General features: G+C 44.4%; 1 protein-coding gene across 1 annotated transcript in view; it reads left to right on the forward strand.

Annotated features, from left to right (window-relative positions):
* Positions 1 to 19126, forward strand: part of SKOR2 (SKI family transcriptional corepressor 2) — a 26436-nt gene extending 7310 nt beyond the window's left edge. The window contains 5 exon segments of the mRNA XM_058424055.1: positions 3542 to 3607; positions 3999 to 4097; positions 8060 to 8127; positions 16816 to 16880; positions 19035 to 19126. Coding sequence (XP_058280038.1) covers positions 3542 to 3607; positions 3999 to 4097; positions 8060 to 8127; positions 16816 to 16878 — 296 coding nt within the window. The 3' untranslated portion in view covers positions 16879 to 16880; positions 19035 to 19126.
* The last annotated feature ends 316 nt before the right edge of the window (positions 19127 to 19442 follow it).

Genomic DNA, 19442 nt, shown 5'->3' on the forward strand with positions numbered 1-19442 from the left:
CCAAGCACAGTGGTTGTTGAGGAATAACAGGGATGAAGTGGGCAGAGAGAAGGAGGAGATGGTTCTGCATGACGTGGTCCAGAACCTCAGCTGTGGTCAGGGTTGTGGAGGGCACAGGTTGGGGACCAGGCGCAGGGCATAGAGCCAGGAGAATGGAATTATATTCCAAGACCATCCATGCTCAGTGCTGGACAAATCAGCACATGGACATAGCTGAGTTGTCTGGGACTGTGTGGAATTTTTTTAGCTGCTTTTCAGAAAGCATTCTGAGCTTTCTGGGGAAGGACTGCGGGAGGTGGCAGAGCGTGAAGGAGTAACCTGGCTATGTCTGGCTTGGTTTTATTTTATTTTTTTTTATATTTTTTTTACAGTGAGGGGCAAAGTGCATTTATTTTGAGGAGGATAGGTGCAGAAATGTTAAAAATTCAGATGTTAAAAATCAGAATCTTGAGCGCTTTAGTGGGCGTAGAGCTGATAAAATGGCGGCGCGGCGAGAGCTGAGGTGGTGGCAATGTCCAGCCTTGGGACCTCTGTTTTTCATGGTACCGATTTCTGAGCAATTTTGACGTGTCCTTCAAGGGCGGGAGTTCACACTCCAGGTTAAGAAACCCATTTGTACCTTTATTCCAGGAAAACAGTGTCTGTGTGCCTGAGCTCATGGGGAGGAGCAGAGACACCCAAAGCTTTCGCTGAGGCGGTTTCGGTGGCCTGCAAATATTTCACCCTCTTTTCCCCTGTCCAAGAGAAGGGGGAAGCACAGGCTGATTTTTCTGAACAAACTGAAATAGCCTTTCCTAAAGGAAATCTCTGTGTCCGTACAGAGGGGTGGCACAGCTCTCAGTCCTGCTGCTGTAAACGCTGCAAGTTTGCGTGCAGACAAGGCCCAGGAGAGTTATGGTGGAGCTATTAGGAGGGGGAAGCGATTTTTTCTTAGACTGATTAAAATTCTTTGGGCTTTCTGTTTGTTTGTTTTTAAACACCTATTTAGCTTTTAATTAACATTTAAGAGAAGGGAAGCTGGTTAAATATTCAATACCTCCTCCCTTTCAATTAAGGTGGAACAGTACACAACGCGTGATGAGGCCTCTGGGAAGTACGGAAAAATGGAGAAGAGCAGGCTCTTGATTATCATTTTCAGGGGGACAGGAAAGGTGAAACCCATCTGATTATTACTGCTGTTAACAATAATAATGTTGAGTTTTTTTGGTTTTTTTTTAAAACACCAGAAAGCAGTTTAGAAATGCAATTATTCTTTAAAACCGTACATCCTGTCTTTGGGCTGTAAATACCTCCATTTTTCCACTCCCGTTCTTTACTTATTTCAGGTGGAAGCATGGAGGATTTTCTAATAGGCCTTTTCGGTAGCTTAGCAGGGAGGCTGCAGATGCTGGGGAAGTTACTCTTCATGCTACGTGCCCTTGTCTTCATTTTGATGCAGTTTTTTTCTGTCCCAGCGAGTCAGCAGCCGCAAACCATACAGCCCTGGGAGCTCGACCGAGCAAGTGAGAAAGAGCTGTATCGTCAGCATACCTGTCTCTTCCCCTTCCTTCTGGATTGAAAAATCCAGCTGCCTTCTGTCTGTGAGCCTGTTATTTCTCAAAATAGCACATAAAACACACAGAAAAGGGCACATCAACGGAAGAAGTGGGCTGGGAAGATGCTAGTATTTGTAATTCAACAAATACACCCTCCCTAAACTTCAATTCCTCCCTTTTGATGTAGTGTACCCTAATTTATCTGACAAAATACTTGGTTTTGCTGGCCATCCAGTTTAAAAAAGAATTATGCTAGCTAAAAAAAAAACCAAACAACTAACCAACAAACCCATTTTATGTTGTGGCAACTCCTCAAATCACTGCCCAAAAGGTGATATATTTTTAAGCCTGCTACAGCTTCTACTGTGGTGTGACAACTTACCTGCAGTAAGTACTTATTTTTACCAAATATCCCACAATTTTATTTTATTTTTTTAGGTGCCAGGTTACATTAACAAGTTTTTTAAATGGAATTGCTGGCACCAGATACCAGTTGTGTAAATGTACATGCCTGAACGAGTGGTTGCTTTTCGGCTTCTTTTTAAGGAATGAAGAGAGAGGAGATGCTAAAATGCAGAGCTATTGGATAGGTTTCATACGCTATAACTTCAAGGTTTACTGGATATAGGATTGAATCAATTTTTAAAAACAGAAACAAATGTTTTGCAAAAAGATTTCTGACTGTGTCTATTAGAAGACTTTCCAATTCAACTTTAAAATTAGCCCATTGTGATGACACAATAATTTTTAAAGTTACTGTTGTATGTTGTCTGATGACAACAGTGGTATGGCTTTTTATTTAAAAAAAAAGCAAAACCAAACAAAACATCAAAACCTCAAGATACTTTTTCTACGGTCCTCTCTTCCCGCTACATAAACACATGAATATATTTATATATATGTCTCCTATGATTACTTATCAGTAGAGTTAATGTTGTGTGTTTACTGGCTGGACTAAAACAAGAATTAATCCACTTAGTTCAATAATTGGTTATTTACCAAATATTTTTTTAATTGTTGAGGGTCCATTTCTACTTCAGCTGTAAATAACAGAAAATCTCCCTTCAATTTCAGCTAAAGGGGTATTTTTTAAACTAAAAAAAAAAAAGTTTTCCATAGCTTTTATAGAAGCAATTCATAGAAGTCACAGGAAAAATTGGGCAGTTGCAGAGGATAATGAAAGTAATACCTTTTGTCAGAAGGTTCAGTTTTTAAGTCAAAATCAAACCGTCACTCAGGTGAACTTCACAATTTGTGATTTTTATTTTTTTTTTAAATTAAATTCAATTTGTAGACAAAGGAAAAAGGCTGAAGGAAGTAGCATGTGCCTGGATATAGCCAAATTCTGTTTCATAGGAAATTGTGTGCTATAATATCATTAAAAGTTGATGTGAGCAACCCTAAGACAGGAGCCCCTCAACTGTCTGACCCCATAGCTGTATCCTTTGGATGAAAATACCACTAATGTCAATTTTATCTCAGCTGGATATAAATTATATCCAGTTGCAACACACCCATGCCATGGAGCTCTGGAAGATGATAAAGCTGAAGGGAAAAAGGCATTTTTCCTGCAGATTTTGGAACAGGGTCCTGCCCAGGTGGAGAGCACGGGCTTCCTGTTGAGAAGAGATGAGACTGTAGAGAAAGATCTTCCCTTTTCTCTGCCTGCTCCCAGTTATTTTCTGATGAGGGTATCTTCAGGAGGGCTTCGAGGCAAAGGAGGAATCAGGTCAGCAAGAAGAGTGTCAAGGAGACATCAGCTATTGTCTGCTAGAGGCCATGCTGTAGTCAGATACTTCACTACAACTAGAGAAAATGTGAATTCACAAATATTTGTGTGATTCACCCAGAAATTTGTAGATAAAGCTCAATCTCACTCTTTTTTTTATATTTTTGCCCCTTTTTTCTCCTCTCCAGATTCTCTGAAGCAGATGCCTAGTAAGGACAGCGCTGACAAAAAGCGCTATCAGTAAATCAATAACTTTTTTTCTTTCTCTTTTTTTAAGGAGAGCACACACAAGAAACCAATTCACCTCATTCTCTGAAGAAGGATGTGGAAAATATGGGGAAAGGTAAAATAAATAACAGCCTCTTACATTATAAAACTGCTCTTTGTTTTAATAGAATATGAGGATAATAGGGGGCACTTTTGTTCTGCACCATATTTTAAGCTTGTCAAGTAACATATGAATAATATATGGACCTTTGGGTGGATATAATTGAGATTAATGCATATATATCAATCAATACATGACACTGTAATATAATACTTTAAAATAATATATTACATTGATTTATATTCATGGCTTTCTGCACAAAATCTATGGTAGGTCTATGCAACACTTTTTTTTTTTTTTTTAATAAGCGCTAAAATATTTTGTCTTAGAGTAATGAATTGCTCTGCAGCCGTTCTTTCAAGAATTATTTATACAGATTATCAAAACCACTTTTTCTCTTCGTTAGAGGAACTCCAGAAGGTTCTGTTTGAGCAGATCGACCTGCGGAGGAGGCTGGAACAGGAATTCCAGGTGTTGAAAGGGAACACGTCTTTCCCAGTCTTCAGTAAGACACAAAAATCTTGTGGTTTTGGTGTTGTGTGTGTATGTGGTTGGTTGTTGCCTGGCTGATAAAATGAGAGAGGTTCTCAGTTGTGCTGCTGGGGTCTTGGGCTTAGTTCTGCTGAGGCCAGGTTGGGTGAGGCTTGGAGCAAGCTGGGATAGTGGGAGGTGTCCCCGGGGTTGGAATGAGGAGATTTTTAAGGTCCCTTCCAACCCAGACCATTCAGTGATTCTACGCTGACCCTTCTGCTATGGCTTTGCGGCTGGCCAGGCAGGTCTTTTGTGGAGAAAATACAAAGGTGGATGTTTGTTTTGGGGTGCATTCTACTATTTTTGATAGCGTTGAAAACGGTGAGTAGACAGAAACACATCTGGGCCCTCGCGGGGTACAGTGAGGTTGGTGTCTTGGCCAAAACCTCAGGGGCTTTTGAAGAAGATAAGATACTTAATCCTCATTTTCAAGAGGTTCTTAATACTCACTTTCAGGAGGTTCCAGATGATGCTGGAGAATTGTTCTGGCCCATTAAAGAGGAGAAAGTTTGGATTTTTCCCGTTGAGAGAGGCCATTTGAGATGGCACTTTCACCACGGCTGCTGAGCCAGGGCACTGCTGCCCCAGGCGAGGGAATGTGCGGGGGCACATCTCAAATAAAACGAAACGGGCACTTAGCAGGGGTTTTTGTGAAGCTGCCAGAAGGTTGGGCTGATTGTACAGGGACGTGCAAAAGACACGTTGGCTGGGATCTCTCGAATGACGCTGGAGCAATGGCGGAAAGATGCTTCCAGGAGAAATCCCATCTAGATCAGGATGATCCCACCAGAAAAGGTGGGAACACAGCATTTTTTTCTGTTGTTCAAAGAAAATATAATTGTCCCCTTTCTGTAGTATCATATAGGTAGGTTCAGGTAAGTTCAGGAATTGTGAGGACTCTGGGAATGACTCCATCTTTAGCCCAAATATTGAGACATGTAGACAGCTCCATAAATAAAGGGGAGGCACTTGACATGATACAGGTATTAGTGAAAGGAGCATAACCTCATCCTTCAGAATAAATCCAGTCATTACTTGGGTTTGGGAGTGAGGTAATTTTCAAATAACTTGTGGAGATCAAAATGCTGCTGTGTGGTATTGGCGAAATGGCATCTTGGACTTTTGCCATTCAGGTCTCTTATTCATCCTTTTGTTCTTCTGCAGTAAAATTAATGCTCCGTCTTTGCCATGTAAATAAACCCTGCAATTAAACCACATGAAATACAATTCAAATAAAAGAAAAGAACAAGTACGGCCAACCAAGGAAGTGGTGACTGCTGTATGCTGGCTTGAAAAATATGTGGTTTCAATGTACCACAAAGTAGTGGTCAATTTTCTTCAGGATTAAAATAGAAAACGGATAATGTGCTATAAACCATACCTACAAGTGACCGTAAAGCCTATTTACAGATTTAGATTTACCAAAAAAACCCACCCCTCCTCTGCAAGTAATAAAACAAGAAAAAAGGGTCTTTGTGAAGCAAATTAGTATAAATCCATGTTAAGGGTGTTTTGTCCTCTTGGTGCAGTGTATGTTCTAGCACAAGAGAGGGGGGCTGTTCCAGGCTCTTGCTGCTGGACGGGGCTGTTGCTTCAGGTTGGGTATTAGAATGGTATTGGGCAGGCAGGAGCCAGGGAGAGAAGTGGAGATCCAGCTAAAGAAAAGTTGAGCTAAAGTTTAAATTGTATTGAAAACTCATCCCTGTTTCACCTGGGAGGCAAGATGCGAGATGTGGAAGGCAGTTCACTATTCCTCTCTGGTAAATGCTTCTGTCAGGTTACCTGGAGTTAACTCTAGTCACCTCTTTTGGGTCCTCCACTTGGAACTGAGCATATTTGGGGTGTTAGACCTTCATAGCATCTAGCCACGACTCACAACAGGCCTGTGCAGTCGATTGTGTTTGGTTTCAGAGTCATCTTCTCATTTAAATCACTATTAAATTGAGAACTGAGCTTATTTGCAAGCTCTCTTAGCAGTGCTATGCTGCAGTCTTCTCTGTGGCCTCTTGTACCTGCTTGAAACGCGGACTGTGATAATTTATAAAACAGCAAGACCTCGTCTTCTGCTGTATTTTTCCTGTTGCTGTTGGGCTTGAAAGCTGCAGGTGAAATTTCCCCTTGCCTTTAAGATCTCTCAATGCAGAGATCACTTGAATGAAGTAAACAATTAAAAAAAAAAAAAAAAGAAGACCTGATCACATGAAGAAGGTCAAAGTTTTTGCTGTCCTGATAAAAATAAAAGTACTTCTGCATGGTGAGAGTGGAGCCCTGCTCTGGTTTTTACTCTGCTTGTTGGCTGCTCCCCGTTCTGTCCGTCTGCATTTTAAACAATGTGGCAATAAAATGGCGGAGACGCAGTCTGGGTACTTAAGGTATTTAATTTTTGTGTTAAGAAAGCTATTTAAATATTCATATCTTTTCTCCTGGGTACTGCTTATGGCTGTGTCTGTGAGCGTTTGGGCTCGGATAAGTGCCGCCAGAAAAAAAATCGCTGTCCCTACCATTAACACCCCATTTCCACTGTGAGCTTGGACATTTTCTGTGCAGGGCTGAGCAAGGTCCCTGAGCTGTTTATTTGGAGAGGTGATGAGCTCATGAAGAGGCAGCTGGGAGGAAAGTGTTGAGGAAAAAAAAGAGAATTCCTCCTTAAAGCCTACTCAGCGTGAAGCTGGAGGACCTCAGTTGTAAATATCAGACTTCAGTGACCAGGACAGGAGGCAGTTACCTCTTCATACTGCAAGGTTTTTTTGGGGGAGGGGGCTAGGAAAAGAGGAACTGTAAATCTGCTTTACTTTTGTTGGCTGATTTTTTCTGATCAAGTCGGAGTAGAGGGAATAGGCTTAAAAGTTCTGTGAGAGTTGACTGGAAATCTGAAGAACTTCATTGAGATAATGCCACCATGTCCTCTTCAGCGTGGTTGTGCTGGGACTCCTGAGAGCTTCAGCTTGCCAAAATTTCTCGCTCTTTCCCTTTTGCATTGCTCTTTTCCTACCTCCTTTTCTTTTGAAAAACAACTTCAGATCATCATTCAGAGAGGACAGAGTTCATTTTTGATAGGAGGACAGAGCTCTGCCCCCTCATTCTTTCATCCAGCACAGGCTTGTTACTTGAATCAAAACGGTAGTGGCTGGGGTAGGTTTTCCTTCTTCTGCCATTTAACAGTCCATCCTTGCACCCTGACTTCCATCAGGCAGCTCTTTCGAGTTACTTGGTTCTCGTCAGTAGTCTTGTTTATATTTCTCTTTTCCCCACCCACCAACAGGAATGTTACAGAACACAGAGCATCAGGTGATCTTCTAACAGAGTTTTTTCCTGGCCTGGTTATTTAGGAGGAGAATCAGGGAAGGAGGATCTACCGAGCAGGAAGGCCGGCCTGTGCTGTAACCCAGCTGCCCAGGATCTCTCTTTCAAAGACTTTTTTTGCTTCCAGATTTCACGTCACTCTTTATGAAGCTTCATTTTGCTCAAAGCTGTCAGCACAGTGCTACAAACCACAAATCAAACCCTGCATCCTTGAGCACTTTCTCCTCTCACGTGTTGGACATTGCTGTTGATGTCAACAGATTTATGCCAAAGCAGAGAAGAGCAGTTTTTGCTCTTCTCTTCTCTGCAAAAGTTTGACTAATGACTGCAGAGCCTTGCCCATGCAGGAAAATAGCTGGGAATAAAAGCTAGCAACATAAATTTAGCATCCTATATTTTCTGATGGGGGAAGTAGTGAAATCTAATTTTTCCACATTTTTTCCGTTGTCAGTGGTGTCTCCTATTAGATAGGTATTTGTTAGGCCTATGTTTTAATTGAGTGAAGGACTTTCGTAATGCTTTGGGGTTCCTCAGTAGTGACTGGGTTGGATTTAGATTGATTTATGTCAGTTCTGCCCTGCAATCTCTGTTCTCATTATTGCACCCACTTTTTTTTCCCCCCCTGTTTTGCAGATAATTTCCAAGATCAGATGAAGCGGGAACTGGCGTACAGAGAAGAAATGGTGCAGCAGCTACAAATCGTAAGTTTTACTTTCCCTGACTAAAACATCTTGAGCTGCTGCTTTGTGTTTTTTAAGCGCACGCCTCGAATCTTTCCTTCGCGAGCCAATGCAGATGCAACATTACCAAGCTCCTATTGCCTTATATTTAGCAAGAGGTAAACACGCCGTTCTCTCAGCTGGTTTGGAGCCTAATTACCTGGAGATTTACTTCTGTGCAGTAACCAGATGTGTCTTCATGTTTCGGCTAAACAAAATGTGTTGACTCAACACGGAGAGGTGCTTCCGCAGGGAGGAGTGGGGAGGAGTGAATCAGTAAACCTTGAGCCGTTAAATGTTTCTACCTCGTGTGAGTTGCCAAGAGGTGCATTTCAGCCCGCAGTAGGGAGTCCGCTCAATCCCTGCTTCTCACCAGAAAATAAACCTTAGAATGTGTCTTTTTCTCATTTCAGACACTAGAAGAAGTGCTTAACTCAGCAGTAAAGGATCAGGTTGCCAAAAGCACAGTTCAGTGCAGGCACGCATTACTGTTGGGTCTCTTGCTTGTTATTTTAAAACCAAGAGGGATTTTGCCTGTGTGCTAGTGCAGCTCTAGATCATCACATTCAGCTGTGTTGTTTTGAAAAGTTGACGTTCTTAATCCAGTGCAAGCAAAGGAGCTGGAGCATGGGAAGTTTTTCCACGCTCATGTAGTGCTTAATGTGGTTTCAAGAGCAGGGCATGGTGAGGCTGTCAGCTGATGCCTGCTTTGCTGGTGCTTTCTCTGTGGTCAGTCTGGCATGGCTCAGCAGGGTTTTGTTTTTGAGGCAAGTTTGGTAAATATCCCCGCTTCCCTGAATCAGCCCTGTGCTCCCCCATTTACATTTTCCTTCTGCTTGTCACGGGGCCCTGGTGCGGAGAAGGCATTGCCCAGCCTCCTGGTACTGTCATTTTCTAGCTGATGGGTTAGGACATAAAAGTAAAGCTGAAGGCCAGGACTGTCAAACTCGCGCTCCGATGTTCGGAAGCATTTAGGACCGGCCTTATTTTTAGAGCTGCCGAACGTCGCGTGCCCCGTTCCTGCTGACTTCAGAGATTTCAATGAGAGATGGAGGATGTTTGAAAAGAGGTTGTTTGTGGAGGAAACTCAAGTCCAGAACACCTCTGGGTGTTCTTCTGCAGCTGATCTCCTCTCTTTTCCTTTAATGTTGCCCAGTTGTTACTGTGTCTGCCTTTGTGTCCCGATGCCAGGCAGGAAGTTTGACTCGACCTGTGAATTTCGTTGTCACAGAAAATTCTAACTAGGTTGCCATCCTGAAAAGCACTCTCCCTACTGCTTTGGACTTGAGGCAGGCGACCAGTTGGATTTCCTGCTGCAAAGCACTTCTGAGCACAAAGTTGATGGGCCCAGCCCAGTCTTTATCTCTTGTGTCAGCTGAACTTGGAGGTAACTAACTCTGCCACTCAGGGAAAGAATGGATCACCTCTGCCTTTAACCTTGTGGTCCAGTCATGGAGTTGCTTCTGGAACTGGATATCCCAGACCCCCAGCAAGCCAGCTGTGGTGGTTTCCCTGATTTTCTTGGGCAGGAAAAGAAACGTGATCAAGTAATTCACCCCCTTTTCACTTACTGGCGTGTGCTATGGACAGACAGAGAGTCATTTAAGCATTAGACAGAGCTGTCTGAAGGTACTTAGAGAGAATAGTTTCAGCATTTTATGTGCTGCGCCAACAGCTCAGGACCTCTTCACTCGCTGCAGATGCCCAAGTTTAATTATTACTAACAGAAATGTCGTGGAATCACTAGTTAGTCCTCATGCTCATGTTTGTGGGGCAGGTTGTGATCGGGGATACCAATAAAAAGATGTTTGTATGAAAAACTGAGCGACTGCTGCAAATCACAAGTGTGTTTGCTTAAGATGGGTGCAGAGATATTCAGAGATGTCTTGGCTGATAATGGAAATGGAGTCAGCACTTTTGAGGTGATAATCCCAGCAGTTGCTTTAATTCATTCCTGGGAATATATCTTGTATGTTTATATCTAGAATTAAGATTAATGAGCTGAATGTGGTAACGATAGAATTACTTTGGCCTTCCAGGGTTATTGCATGGATGAATTGGTGCAGAATACACAGAAAACGTAGCTGCTTTTGATTTTTTTGTTTAATTGATGTTGTTTCGTTTTTAACTGGGGCAGTTAGGTTTTGTTTTGTGGTGGTTTTTTTTGTACCTGAGTTGCTGCACTACTACTTTAACAGGGCTTTAACCCAATTTTCTTGTTAATGTAGAAGGACAAAGAGAAAAGCAGAAGCATTTCCTACATACTGAAATCACAGTTTTATACAGTTTTATTTAGTGGGTGTGTGCCTTTGTAGTACTAAACTCAAAAATTACTGATGTGACGAGCCACAGATCTTGGCTCAGCTGCCTTTAAAAATTATTTTACAAACACTATAGATGCCTGGAGTCAAGGGTTTTTCTGGTTCTTCTCACTGCTGAAGATACTCAGATTAGTCGTTCCTGAGCATGCCTGGGAAGATGAAAGAGCCATGTGGATGTGGCGCTTGGCGACATGGGTTAGTGTGGGCTGGGCAGCGTGGGGGAAATGGTTGGATTTGAGTATTTCGGAGGGCTTCTCCAACCTCAGTGATTCTATGATTCCCCGATCCCATGGGTACCAGAGGCAGGTTTTGCCAGAACGATCGTTTCACTCACCCTGAGCAGAGCAGTCATACTTTAAAATAAACTGACCCGGCGCGTTTGCTGTTTCGGAAATGTGTTGAACGACGAGCTGAAAGCAATCACGGGGGAAAAAACCCTAAAAAAAAAACTGGGGGGAAAAAAAAAAAAAGAAAGAAAAAAAAAAGGCTGCACCCTAGTGAAAAAAAAAACCACAAAAAAAAAAAAAAACCCACCAAAAAAACCACCACCCCCAAAAAAAACAAACCAAAAAAAAAAAAAACCCACCCCCAAAAAACCCCCCAAAAAACACCTTAAAAAAAAAAATCAACCAAATATGACTGCATTTGAAAACCTTCCCGCGCCAGCCCCCACTGCAGCCTGACGTGAAGCTCGTGCCCTGTGCGCGGGCGGTGGTGAACGCTGGCCGTGACGCTTTTTGTCCCCTTTTTTTGTTGTTGTTTTTTTTTCGTTGTTTTTTTTTTTGCGGGGGAGATTCTTCCCCGTTTTGGGAGCGATCCGTCGCAGCGCGGCCCGCGGGCGCCCTCTGCCGCCCACCGGCCGATACTGCAGCGGTAAGGCCGCGCTCAAAGCCTCGGCTAAAGCGGGGCTTTAATTTAATCAGTGGCCCCCCATTGCTGCTGCTGCTGTTCTGCCCGCCCCGGAGTTGGAAGATAATAATATTTCATGGCTTCCTGAAAGCCAAGAGTAAGGCTCGGGTCACTGGGAAAACGGCGCGGGTCCTGTTCTCTTATGTTCTCCCCGGTGGATGTCGGGTTCTTTGCAGGCGGCTCGGCTTAGTGGGTTGCTGGAGCAGAGGGATGTGGTGTGGCCGCTAGTTTTGATGAGGATCACAGAAGGAGTAAGGCTGCGAGCTGCCGCTGGAGGTCATCTAGTTCAGCTTCCCTGCTCGAGCAGAGTCCCCCAGAGCACATTGTTCAGAACAGTTTTCCAGGCAGGTTTTGAACATCTCCTGTGAGGAAGGCTCCATAACCTATCCACGCAGACTGTTCCAGTAAGGAATTTCTTCCTATTGTCCAGGTGGGACTTTCTGTGTTTCAATTTTCAGACTTTTCAGAGTGTCTGAAGCAGCTGCCAGGAAGTTTAGCAATCTGTTTGTGCCAGGCTCTTGGCTGAGAGCTAAGGAAAAAAACCAATCATCATATTTCACAAGAAAATTTATCTTAGACCCCTAAATGCATTTTTCTCTTTCTCCTCTTGCAAAGTGCTGTGTCCCAGATTGGCTGAGTACAGAACGTGTACGTGGGCATCATATATAAACAGGGATTTTGCACGGGGATCCTGTCGTGCTAGGGGAGGTTTAAACTGGATATTAGGAAAAATTTCTTCATTGTCAAGCACTGAGTTAAGCTGTTCAGGGCAGAGGTGGAGTTCCCCACCCCCGGAGGGGTTTAAAGGCTGTGAGGATGTGGCACTTGGGGACGTGGGTTAGTGGTGAGCTGAGCACTTGGTGGCATGGGTTAGTGCTGGGGGAATGGTTGGACTCAATGATCTTAGGGACGTTTTGGAACCCAGAAGATTCTGAGATTCTGAGGATCATCTGGTTTTTGTTACTGAGTTGTATGGAAAGGGCCAGTGAGGAGGAATGGCTGCCCAGCAGGATGGGGGAATTCTGACGTGACAACATGGTACAGCCTTAGAAGAGCTCACCTGCCTTTAGAGTTTTTGGTTTCTGTCAGTGAGACCGGAGCTCATCTGCTGGGACAGCCCAGAACCGTAAGCAAGTGTCAAGTCACCTCCTGCCTGAGACTCTGCATCTGTCTGATGTTTTTCTTCTGAGCAACTGTGTTAGTGGAGCAGATTTTGAAAGCATGAAGTTTTCTCCTAGCTGCCTGGTGAGAGAAGGAAATCAGAAGCAGCATTGCCAGCAGTGATGATGGTCATCCTTTAATGTTTCCACAATTCCACAAACCCCTCTCAAACATGGCCACGGGGAAGTAGAACACTGAGCAGGAAATTTAAGCCTCCTGCAAACGGAGGAGCTTTTCTTAATTTTCTCTCAGAGGTGCCTTATAAGTAGTTTGTGGGTTCTCAGGGAGTGTTGGCCAGAGTGGTGACCTGTCCATCAGGAAAAGCTCAGGTGGTGTTCGTCACCCATTGTGGCTTAGATCGTCGGGTGACGAACAATCCCACTGATTTTACATTGGGGTTAAAGGTGACAGGTTTTTGAGGTGTGTTAGAAATGTGAAACACTGAGGCATGCCTTTGTCTTTCCAGATTAGGTAAAAAATGATGATTTGGTTTGGGTTTGTTTGGGATGTTTTAATTAGGTTATGCTCCCGTGAACTGACTTCCTCCTTACCAGCCTCACTTCAGGCTTATAATAATGTTCTGAGCTCAGAACTGGATCCATCTGGAGCTCTTCTGTGTTTTATGGCTTTCTGCTCTCAGTGCTCCTTTAAATCAACTCCGTTCTTCACTGTCAGGCAATAAAATAAATCAGGAGCTATCTCTCTGCAAAACTGATTTCCATCTCTGCATCATCTTTCACTCTGATCCTTAAAGATTGACAAAAAGCATTTAAAAGAAGAAGAATTAAAAAAAAAGAAATCTACCACGTGGTTGACGTTGGTGAAATCTTCAGAGGCATGAGACCCTGTTCCTCTGGGTCACATTAATTCAGAAGAGCATGAGTAGTTTTTATTCCTAGTTTACTTTGTTTACAGAGAGCTGGTGCTTTTGTACAACTAATGTATTCATTATCCAAACAAGAAGCACCCACATTTCTGTGTGTGGAGATCTCGGTCTCCGCGTGCCTGTCTCCGTTCTCAAAAAACAGGAAATGGGAAATGGCAGTACTTCAGTGCCATTTGTGATTTCTGTGCTTGGCCTGAAGTGGTGCAGCTCAGATGATTGACCTTGGCGAGAGTACAAACAGTTTTTCAGCAGAATGGCTCTTGGATTTCTTGAGTGGCATCTTGTGCTGAAGTGCCTGCTTGCAGGCACACACATAATGACAGGTAAAAGGACATTTCTGGAACGCTATGTCCTGTGTCCTCAAAAGGCTCATCCCTGATTGTGTACAGAAAAGTGATCTGTTTGCGCCAGAATTATATTTTCTGATGTTTTTCTTTTTGTTTGTTTGTTTGTTTTGGGGTTTTTTGTTCCTTTTTTTTTTTCTCTTTTTTTCAGACCAGGTGAGCAAAACTTGTATCTTGACAACACATCTGGATATGCCTTGGGTTGATAGGATGGAGCCGTGCCTCTTTCTCCTGTAAATTAAAATGTTAAAGAAAAGAATGCCTTGTAGGAATTTAAGCATAAAGCTTCCTTTCCTTTAGAATCTGCAGAAATTCTGATCAAAAAGGGGTGTGGATGTACAGGGAGCCACAAGCCAGCCTCTGCTGCTGCACAGATGCAAAATATTTGTTCTAGACAACAGAAGGCAGGGTGATGTATCATGGTGTACCTCACCAGAGATGGGGTGCAGAGGTGAAGCCTCTGAAGGAAGACGGTGTGCTGAATCTTCTTTGATATCTGATAACAGGGATCAGACAGGAAATTCAGAAATGACTCCCCAGTTCTGTCCATTATCTGTGCTTTGGTTTGGGTTGTGGAGCAGGCTCTGGGCTTGCTGACTGGGTTCCTTCCAGGTGGAATAAACGGGGATGTGTTCCAGGAATGCACACAGGAGTGCGCTCCAGTTCCTGATGGGTACCAGGACCAGACTGGAGTCAGCCTGTAGGAAAAAGGACTCAGTGTCCATATTGCATTTTCTTGGAGTTTCAGATCTGCTCTCATTGCATTTCGTACTAATGTGGATTCAGTCATGAGAAACACATGGGGTTTTTTTGCTGCCTAAGACCAAACTGCCTTCACTTTTGTTATTTCTGTGCACCCTTTGAAAAGGGCCACCCTGTGCATCTCCGTGCCCTTTTGAATACTGATCCTGCCCTCATCACAGCAGCCCCCATGGATGCACAGACAGGGACTGTTCAGCCTTGAAGAGCCCTAAATCCTATTCCACAACTCCACCATCGGAGTTACTGAATTCTCTGACAACAGGAGAAATAGAAGATGACATTGTAGGTGATTTAACTCGTGGAGAAAGTAGTCATTTCCCTGTTGAGCACCCACCTCTCCCACTGTCATCTATTAGCAGGAGACCAGGTGAAACAACACGCATTAGAAAGACACCGCTGTGCCAAATATAGCAGAGAAGTGGATTAAGAACAGTTAATTTCTGACAGAATGTACCCCGTTGTATTATCTAGGTCAGTACAGCTTGGGAGATGTCCTATATAATTTGTGGCCATGCAAACCCAAGTTGGCCTTCGTGAGTAGGAGAGAGGCAGGAATCAGCTGGTGAGGCACCACAGGTCCCAGCTGGAATGTGCTGCTTTTTTTCCTTGCAGTTTGTTTGTGGCTCCCTTTGGCATATGAGCTGTGGCTGTAGGTGATCAGGGAAGTGGCTTTTCTGCTGCAGCTTGGGAGGGAGCTGTGCAGCCTTTGCAAGCACCCTGTCCTGAGGGCAGCTGTGTTTGGGGACGTGGTGGAGGGGACAGCTCTGTTTCTCATGGGGGATCTGGTATCCCCAGCTTCCTGATATCTGTTATCTTCTGTCAAGGGAAAGGATCATAAGAGCAGTGAGACAAAACACCTGGAATATTGATGTTTTCTGGTCGTCAGTGGTTCATGCGCGTGCATTTCCCCTTTTCCAGGGCTGCGTAGGGGTCAGGCAGCGTGCCCCTGTGAAAGGATTCTGCTTTCATTCAGCCACAGACACTGCTCCTTCCTGGTGCTGCTGCTTTCTGTCAGGTTGACCTCTTCCCCAGTAAATTGAAAGGGTTAGCTCTTGAGCTTCAAAAGCCCCTCTCTTTCCCCTCACCCTGATCCTTCCCTCCTCTTTTCCTTACTAAGGCAGGCAGGGATGGGTAAATCTCTCTGTCTTTGCAGAAATGATGCTTTACCCCAGCCCAGAGGCATGCTGGGCACAATTCACATAAACATCCTCCGTGGGCATAATTGTATTTAAAATCAAAACAGGGATTTTAGGAATTTGCATCCCTATCCACTGACCCCACACGTTCTTTGCAGGAACATGGTGGGGTCAGTGGATAAGGGTGCAAGTTCACTGTCTCTAGGTGTGTGGGGCAGCTTGCTTGAACTCTCTGCGTTTGCCCATCTGTTCCTTCTGCTGTTTGTGCAGTTTAAGGCCTTGATCCTGACTTTGGCTGACAGAACTGTCAGCTTGCAGTGACACATTTGACATTATTTGTGAGCATACTCTGTTGTGCCTGGCAGCAGAAGCAGGTCAGCTCACCGTGCAGCAGCGCCTGGGAGTGCAGGGACACAGAATTTTTTGGTCTCCCAGCCTGAATTCCTCCAGCGGTCCCTCAAAAAGTCATCATCGAAGAATTTGTAGCCGCTTGGATTCCCAGCTATGGGGAAATCTCAGAGCAATTTAGTTTTGTTGCATTCTAAAGGCCCAGCACTGAAGAAGAGCAGCCCTGTAATGTATTCCCAGTGGCCAATGGGCACATCATCCCACTTTGTTTCTAAATATAACTGTGTTCCCTAATATGCCCATGTTCTCTGTTTTTCTTTAATTATTTGTTCCACTTCAGTGGCTTCCCTTCAGATTGGTGCGAGTTGGAGATAACTATTATGAACTTCCTAATTACAGGGATATAAATACACCATGTCTCACGCTCCCAACCTGCTGTATTTTGGCTGTGCAGGGATCAGTGTGCATTGCCTGATCTGTCACAGACAGCTGATTTTTTAGGATCCCACAGGTGGCTTTACCCTTTGTCAGCCTCTGGTATAAACAAAGCATCACAATGCATCTTTTACACTGAATTTTAAGATTCTATCTGCTGTTTTAATTCTGACCGTTTTTATTTTATTTCTGCTTCAACCTCCCTGCGGTTTCATAAAGAGCTGAACCTCTGTATTTAAGATGCTGTTTCCTACAATTCCTCCCCATTTTCAGGACGGGAAACAAAACCTTTCATTTCCAGGGACTTCCCGCCTGGGTGTTTCTTTAGCCTTGGCTTGAGCAGCGTCTCTGTTTCTGTGTCATTCCAGATTCCCTATGCAGCAAGCTTGATCAGGAAAGAAAAGCTCGGTGCACACCTCAGCAAAAGCTAAAGGTGAGCTTGTGAAAAAGAGATTTCATTCCACTTGACCTGCCTGCCCGTGTTCCTTTGCAGCCACTGCAAGAGCTAAGAGGATCATTTTGTTGTTTGGTTGTGGCTGGTTCTGGTCCCAAAGCCCTCTCTGTGCAGCTGTTGTGCTACAGTCTAAAGCTGATAAACTACATGTGGCACGAATTGTGAGGCTTCACTGGGGTGGGGTTTCGTGTTGGGAGCTAACCCATGGATCCTGCAGTGGCCGGACAAAGGGCAATGGCTTCAAACTGAAAGAGAGTAGCTTTAAATCAAATATTACGAAAAAATTCTTCTCTGTGAGGGTGGTGGGGCCCTCACACAGGTTGCCCAGAGCAGCTGTGGCTGCCCCTGGATCCCTGGAAGTGTCCAAGGCCACGATGGATGGGGTTTGAGCCTCGTGGGGTAGTGGAAGGTTTCCTGCCCTTGGCAAGGGTAGGATGAGTGGGTCTTTTGGGTTCTTTTCAACCAAAACCATTCCATGACTCTTAACTGCCTGAGCATGTGCTTTTCCCTGACACTGAAAAGTGTCATCAAGGTCAACGTACCTTCAGTACAAGGAGGGAAATACCTTGGCATTCAGAGTGCAAAAAAAAAAAGTTCACACTCCATGTAGCAAGGAGTTTTTCTGCCTTTAACGGAGCTCCTTTAGCTCCAGGAAAAAGCAGTACATCAGCATCCTCTGGGAGTCTCACAGAACCCCACTGAGTGTGGTTCTGCAGCTCCGTGTCCTACAGAAGGTGATTATCCTGCTGCTCACGTGCAAGCCCATCCTAAACCAAACATCACGTTCTTCAGGCCCGTGTATTAGAAGAGTACATTTAGTAGAAATGCCACTTCCATCATCAGTGGCCTGGGATATTCCAGTTTTGGGTGCTGAAGCCTTAACATTTAAATGACATTATCTTAATTTATTTTTTTTTTCCTGGTAAAACAAGAAGATTAGAGATTGGAGACACATGCCAAAATACGGTAGCCCCGCTACTGTGTTATACCGCAAAATCTGGCTTGTGGGTTGGCTAAAAAATTCCCTGAGGAGAAGTAGGGGGATTAGAAAAATAAAAGCTACTCATACACAGACATGTAATGCACAAAATAGAGGTATTCAAGAGACTCTGGGACATCTGAGTAGGGCTTGATAGTGGGGATGATGGAGGTTCGCCTGAGCTGTAGAAGGAGCAGATTCTTAGCAATAAAAGGCGTAAGTGCACGGTAACCAGATAACCACTATCTCTGGCCCTGAGCTCTGCCCGCTGAGATAAGATTACTCTAAGCGCCGAGCTGGTCTCTTTTTCCCTCTTGTGCACACTTTTCTTACTGGCTGCCAGCCTTTTCCCGCCGATCCCAGAGCCACCTGAGCGCCGATTTAAAACAAATTTCGGCGGCGTTAACAAACCCCGAACAAAGCCAGCACGCCAGATCAAACAGCAGCGGCAGGTCGCGATGAAAGCCTGCCTGAGGATCGGAGGAGAGCAGCAGTTCGCTGCCGTCGCCGGGCTTCCATCAGCTCCCGGTCCCTGGGAAGTTCGGCGCTGGCATCGCAGCAGCCAGCATTCCACGCCCGCTCGGCGGGAGCGGGGAAGGAGGGATGCGCTCCACACGCTGCTTCTGTTTTCCAGCGGGGATTTCTCTGAGCAGCCCCGGCAGCTTTTGGAAGGTTACTTGTTGCTTCACTGCGTCGTTCAGAAGCAGTTTCGTGTCCTTGATGTGCCGAGAAGGAAAAACCTCCTCGGGAGGAGAGGTGTTTGCGCATCCCTGCCCAGGCAGTGCTCCCAGGGGCTGGAAATCCTCTGTTTCGCAGGGCAACCCCTCAGTTCCTGCCCTGCGCCCTTCAGCTGCCCTTGCTGGGCCCCGTGCTGCTTCGCACAGCAGATCTGGCCGAGTTTAATCGCGCTGCAGTCGGTGAAAGTCTGCACTTCGTCTTTATTTCGAGTATTTCCACGTGGCCCCACAGAGTCTCACTGTCAAAGTCTCGGGGTGCTGCTAGAGCAGGTGGCCTGTGTGTGTCCCTTTCTCAAGGGCTGTAAATAAATGTCGTAATTCTGTGACTCCCTCAAACTTCGGCTTAACACTGATAACACTTTCTCTCTCTCTCTTTCTCCTTTTTTTTTTTTTTTCTTTTTTTTTTTACATTCCCAGAAGCACAGGAGCTTTTGCAGCTGTTACCTTATAAGTTATAACCCAGTCAGAAGCCTGACTTGTATATAGACTGTGAAATGGAAGTGTTTGGGGATCTAAATAAAAAAAAAAAAAAAAATCAGGTTCCTCTGAACCTAAGGACAAGTGACCTCATAGTATCATGGACAACCATGTCAAATAGAATGTAGCAGCCATTTATTAGTAAACACAAAACAACAAAAAAAAATGCCTGTCCTTGATATTTCTTTTTTTTTTTTTTTGGTGGTACCAAAGTTTAAGTCTTTGTGTTTTTAGAAGGACTATGGAGCTTGGTAGAAAAAAAAAAAAAAAAAAGCTTTTGAATCGTGCAGATCAGCTGTGAAAGGAACTGCTGGTCCTTTCAATGCCACAGACACTGACAACATCTGC

Source organism: Hirundo rustica, chromosome Z (genome assembly GCF_015227805.2).
Source record: "Hirundo rustica isolate bHirRus1 chromosome Z, bHirRus1.pri.v3, whole genome shotgun sequence".
In the NCBI taxonomy this organism is placed as follows: domain Eukaryota; kingdom Metazoa; phylum Chordata; class Aves; order Passeriformes; family Hirundinidae; genus Hirundo; species Hirundo rustica.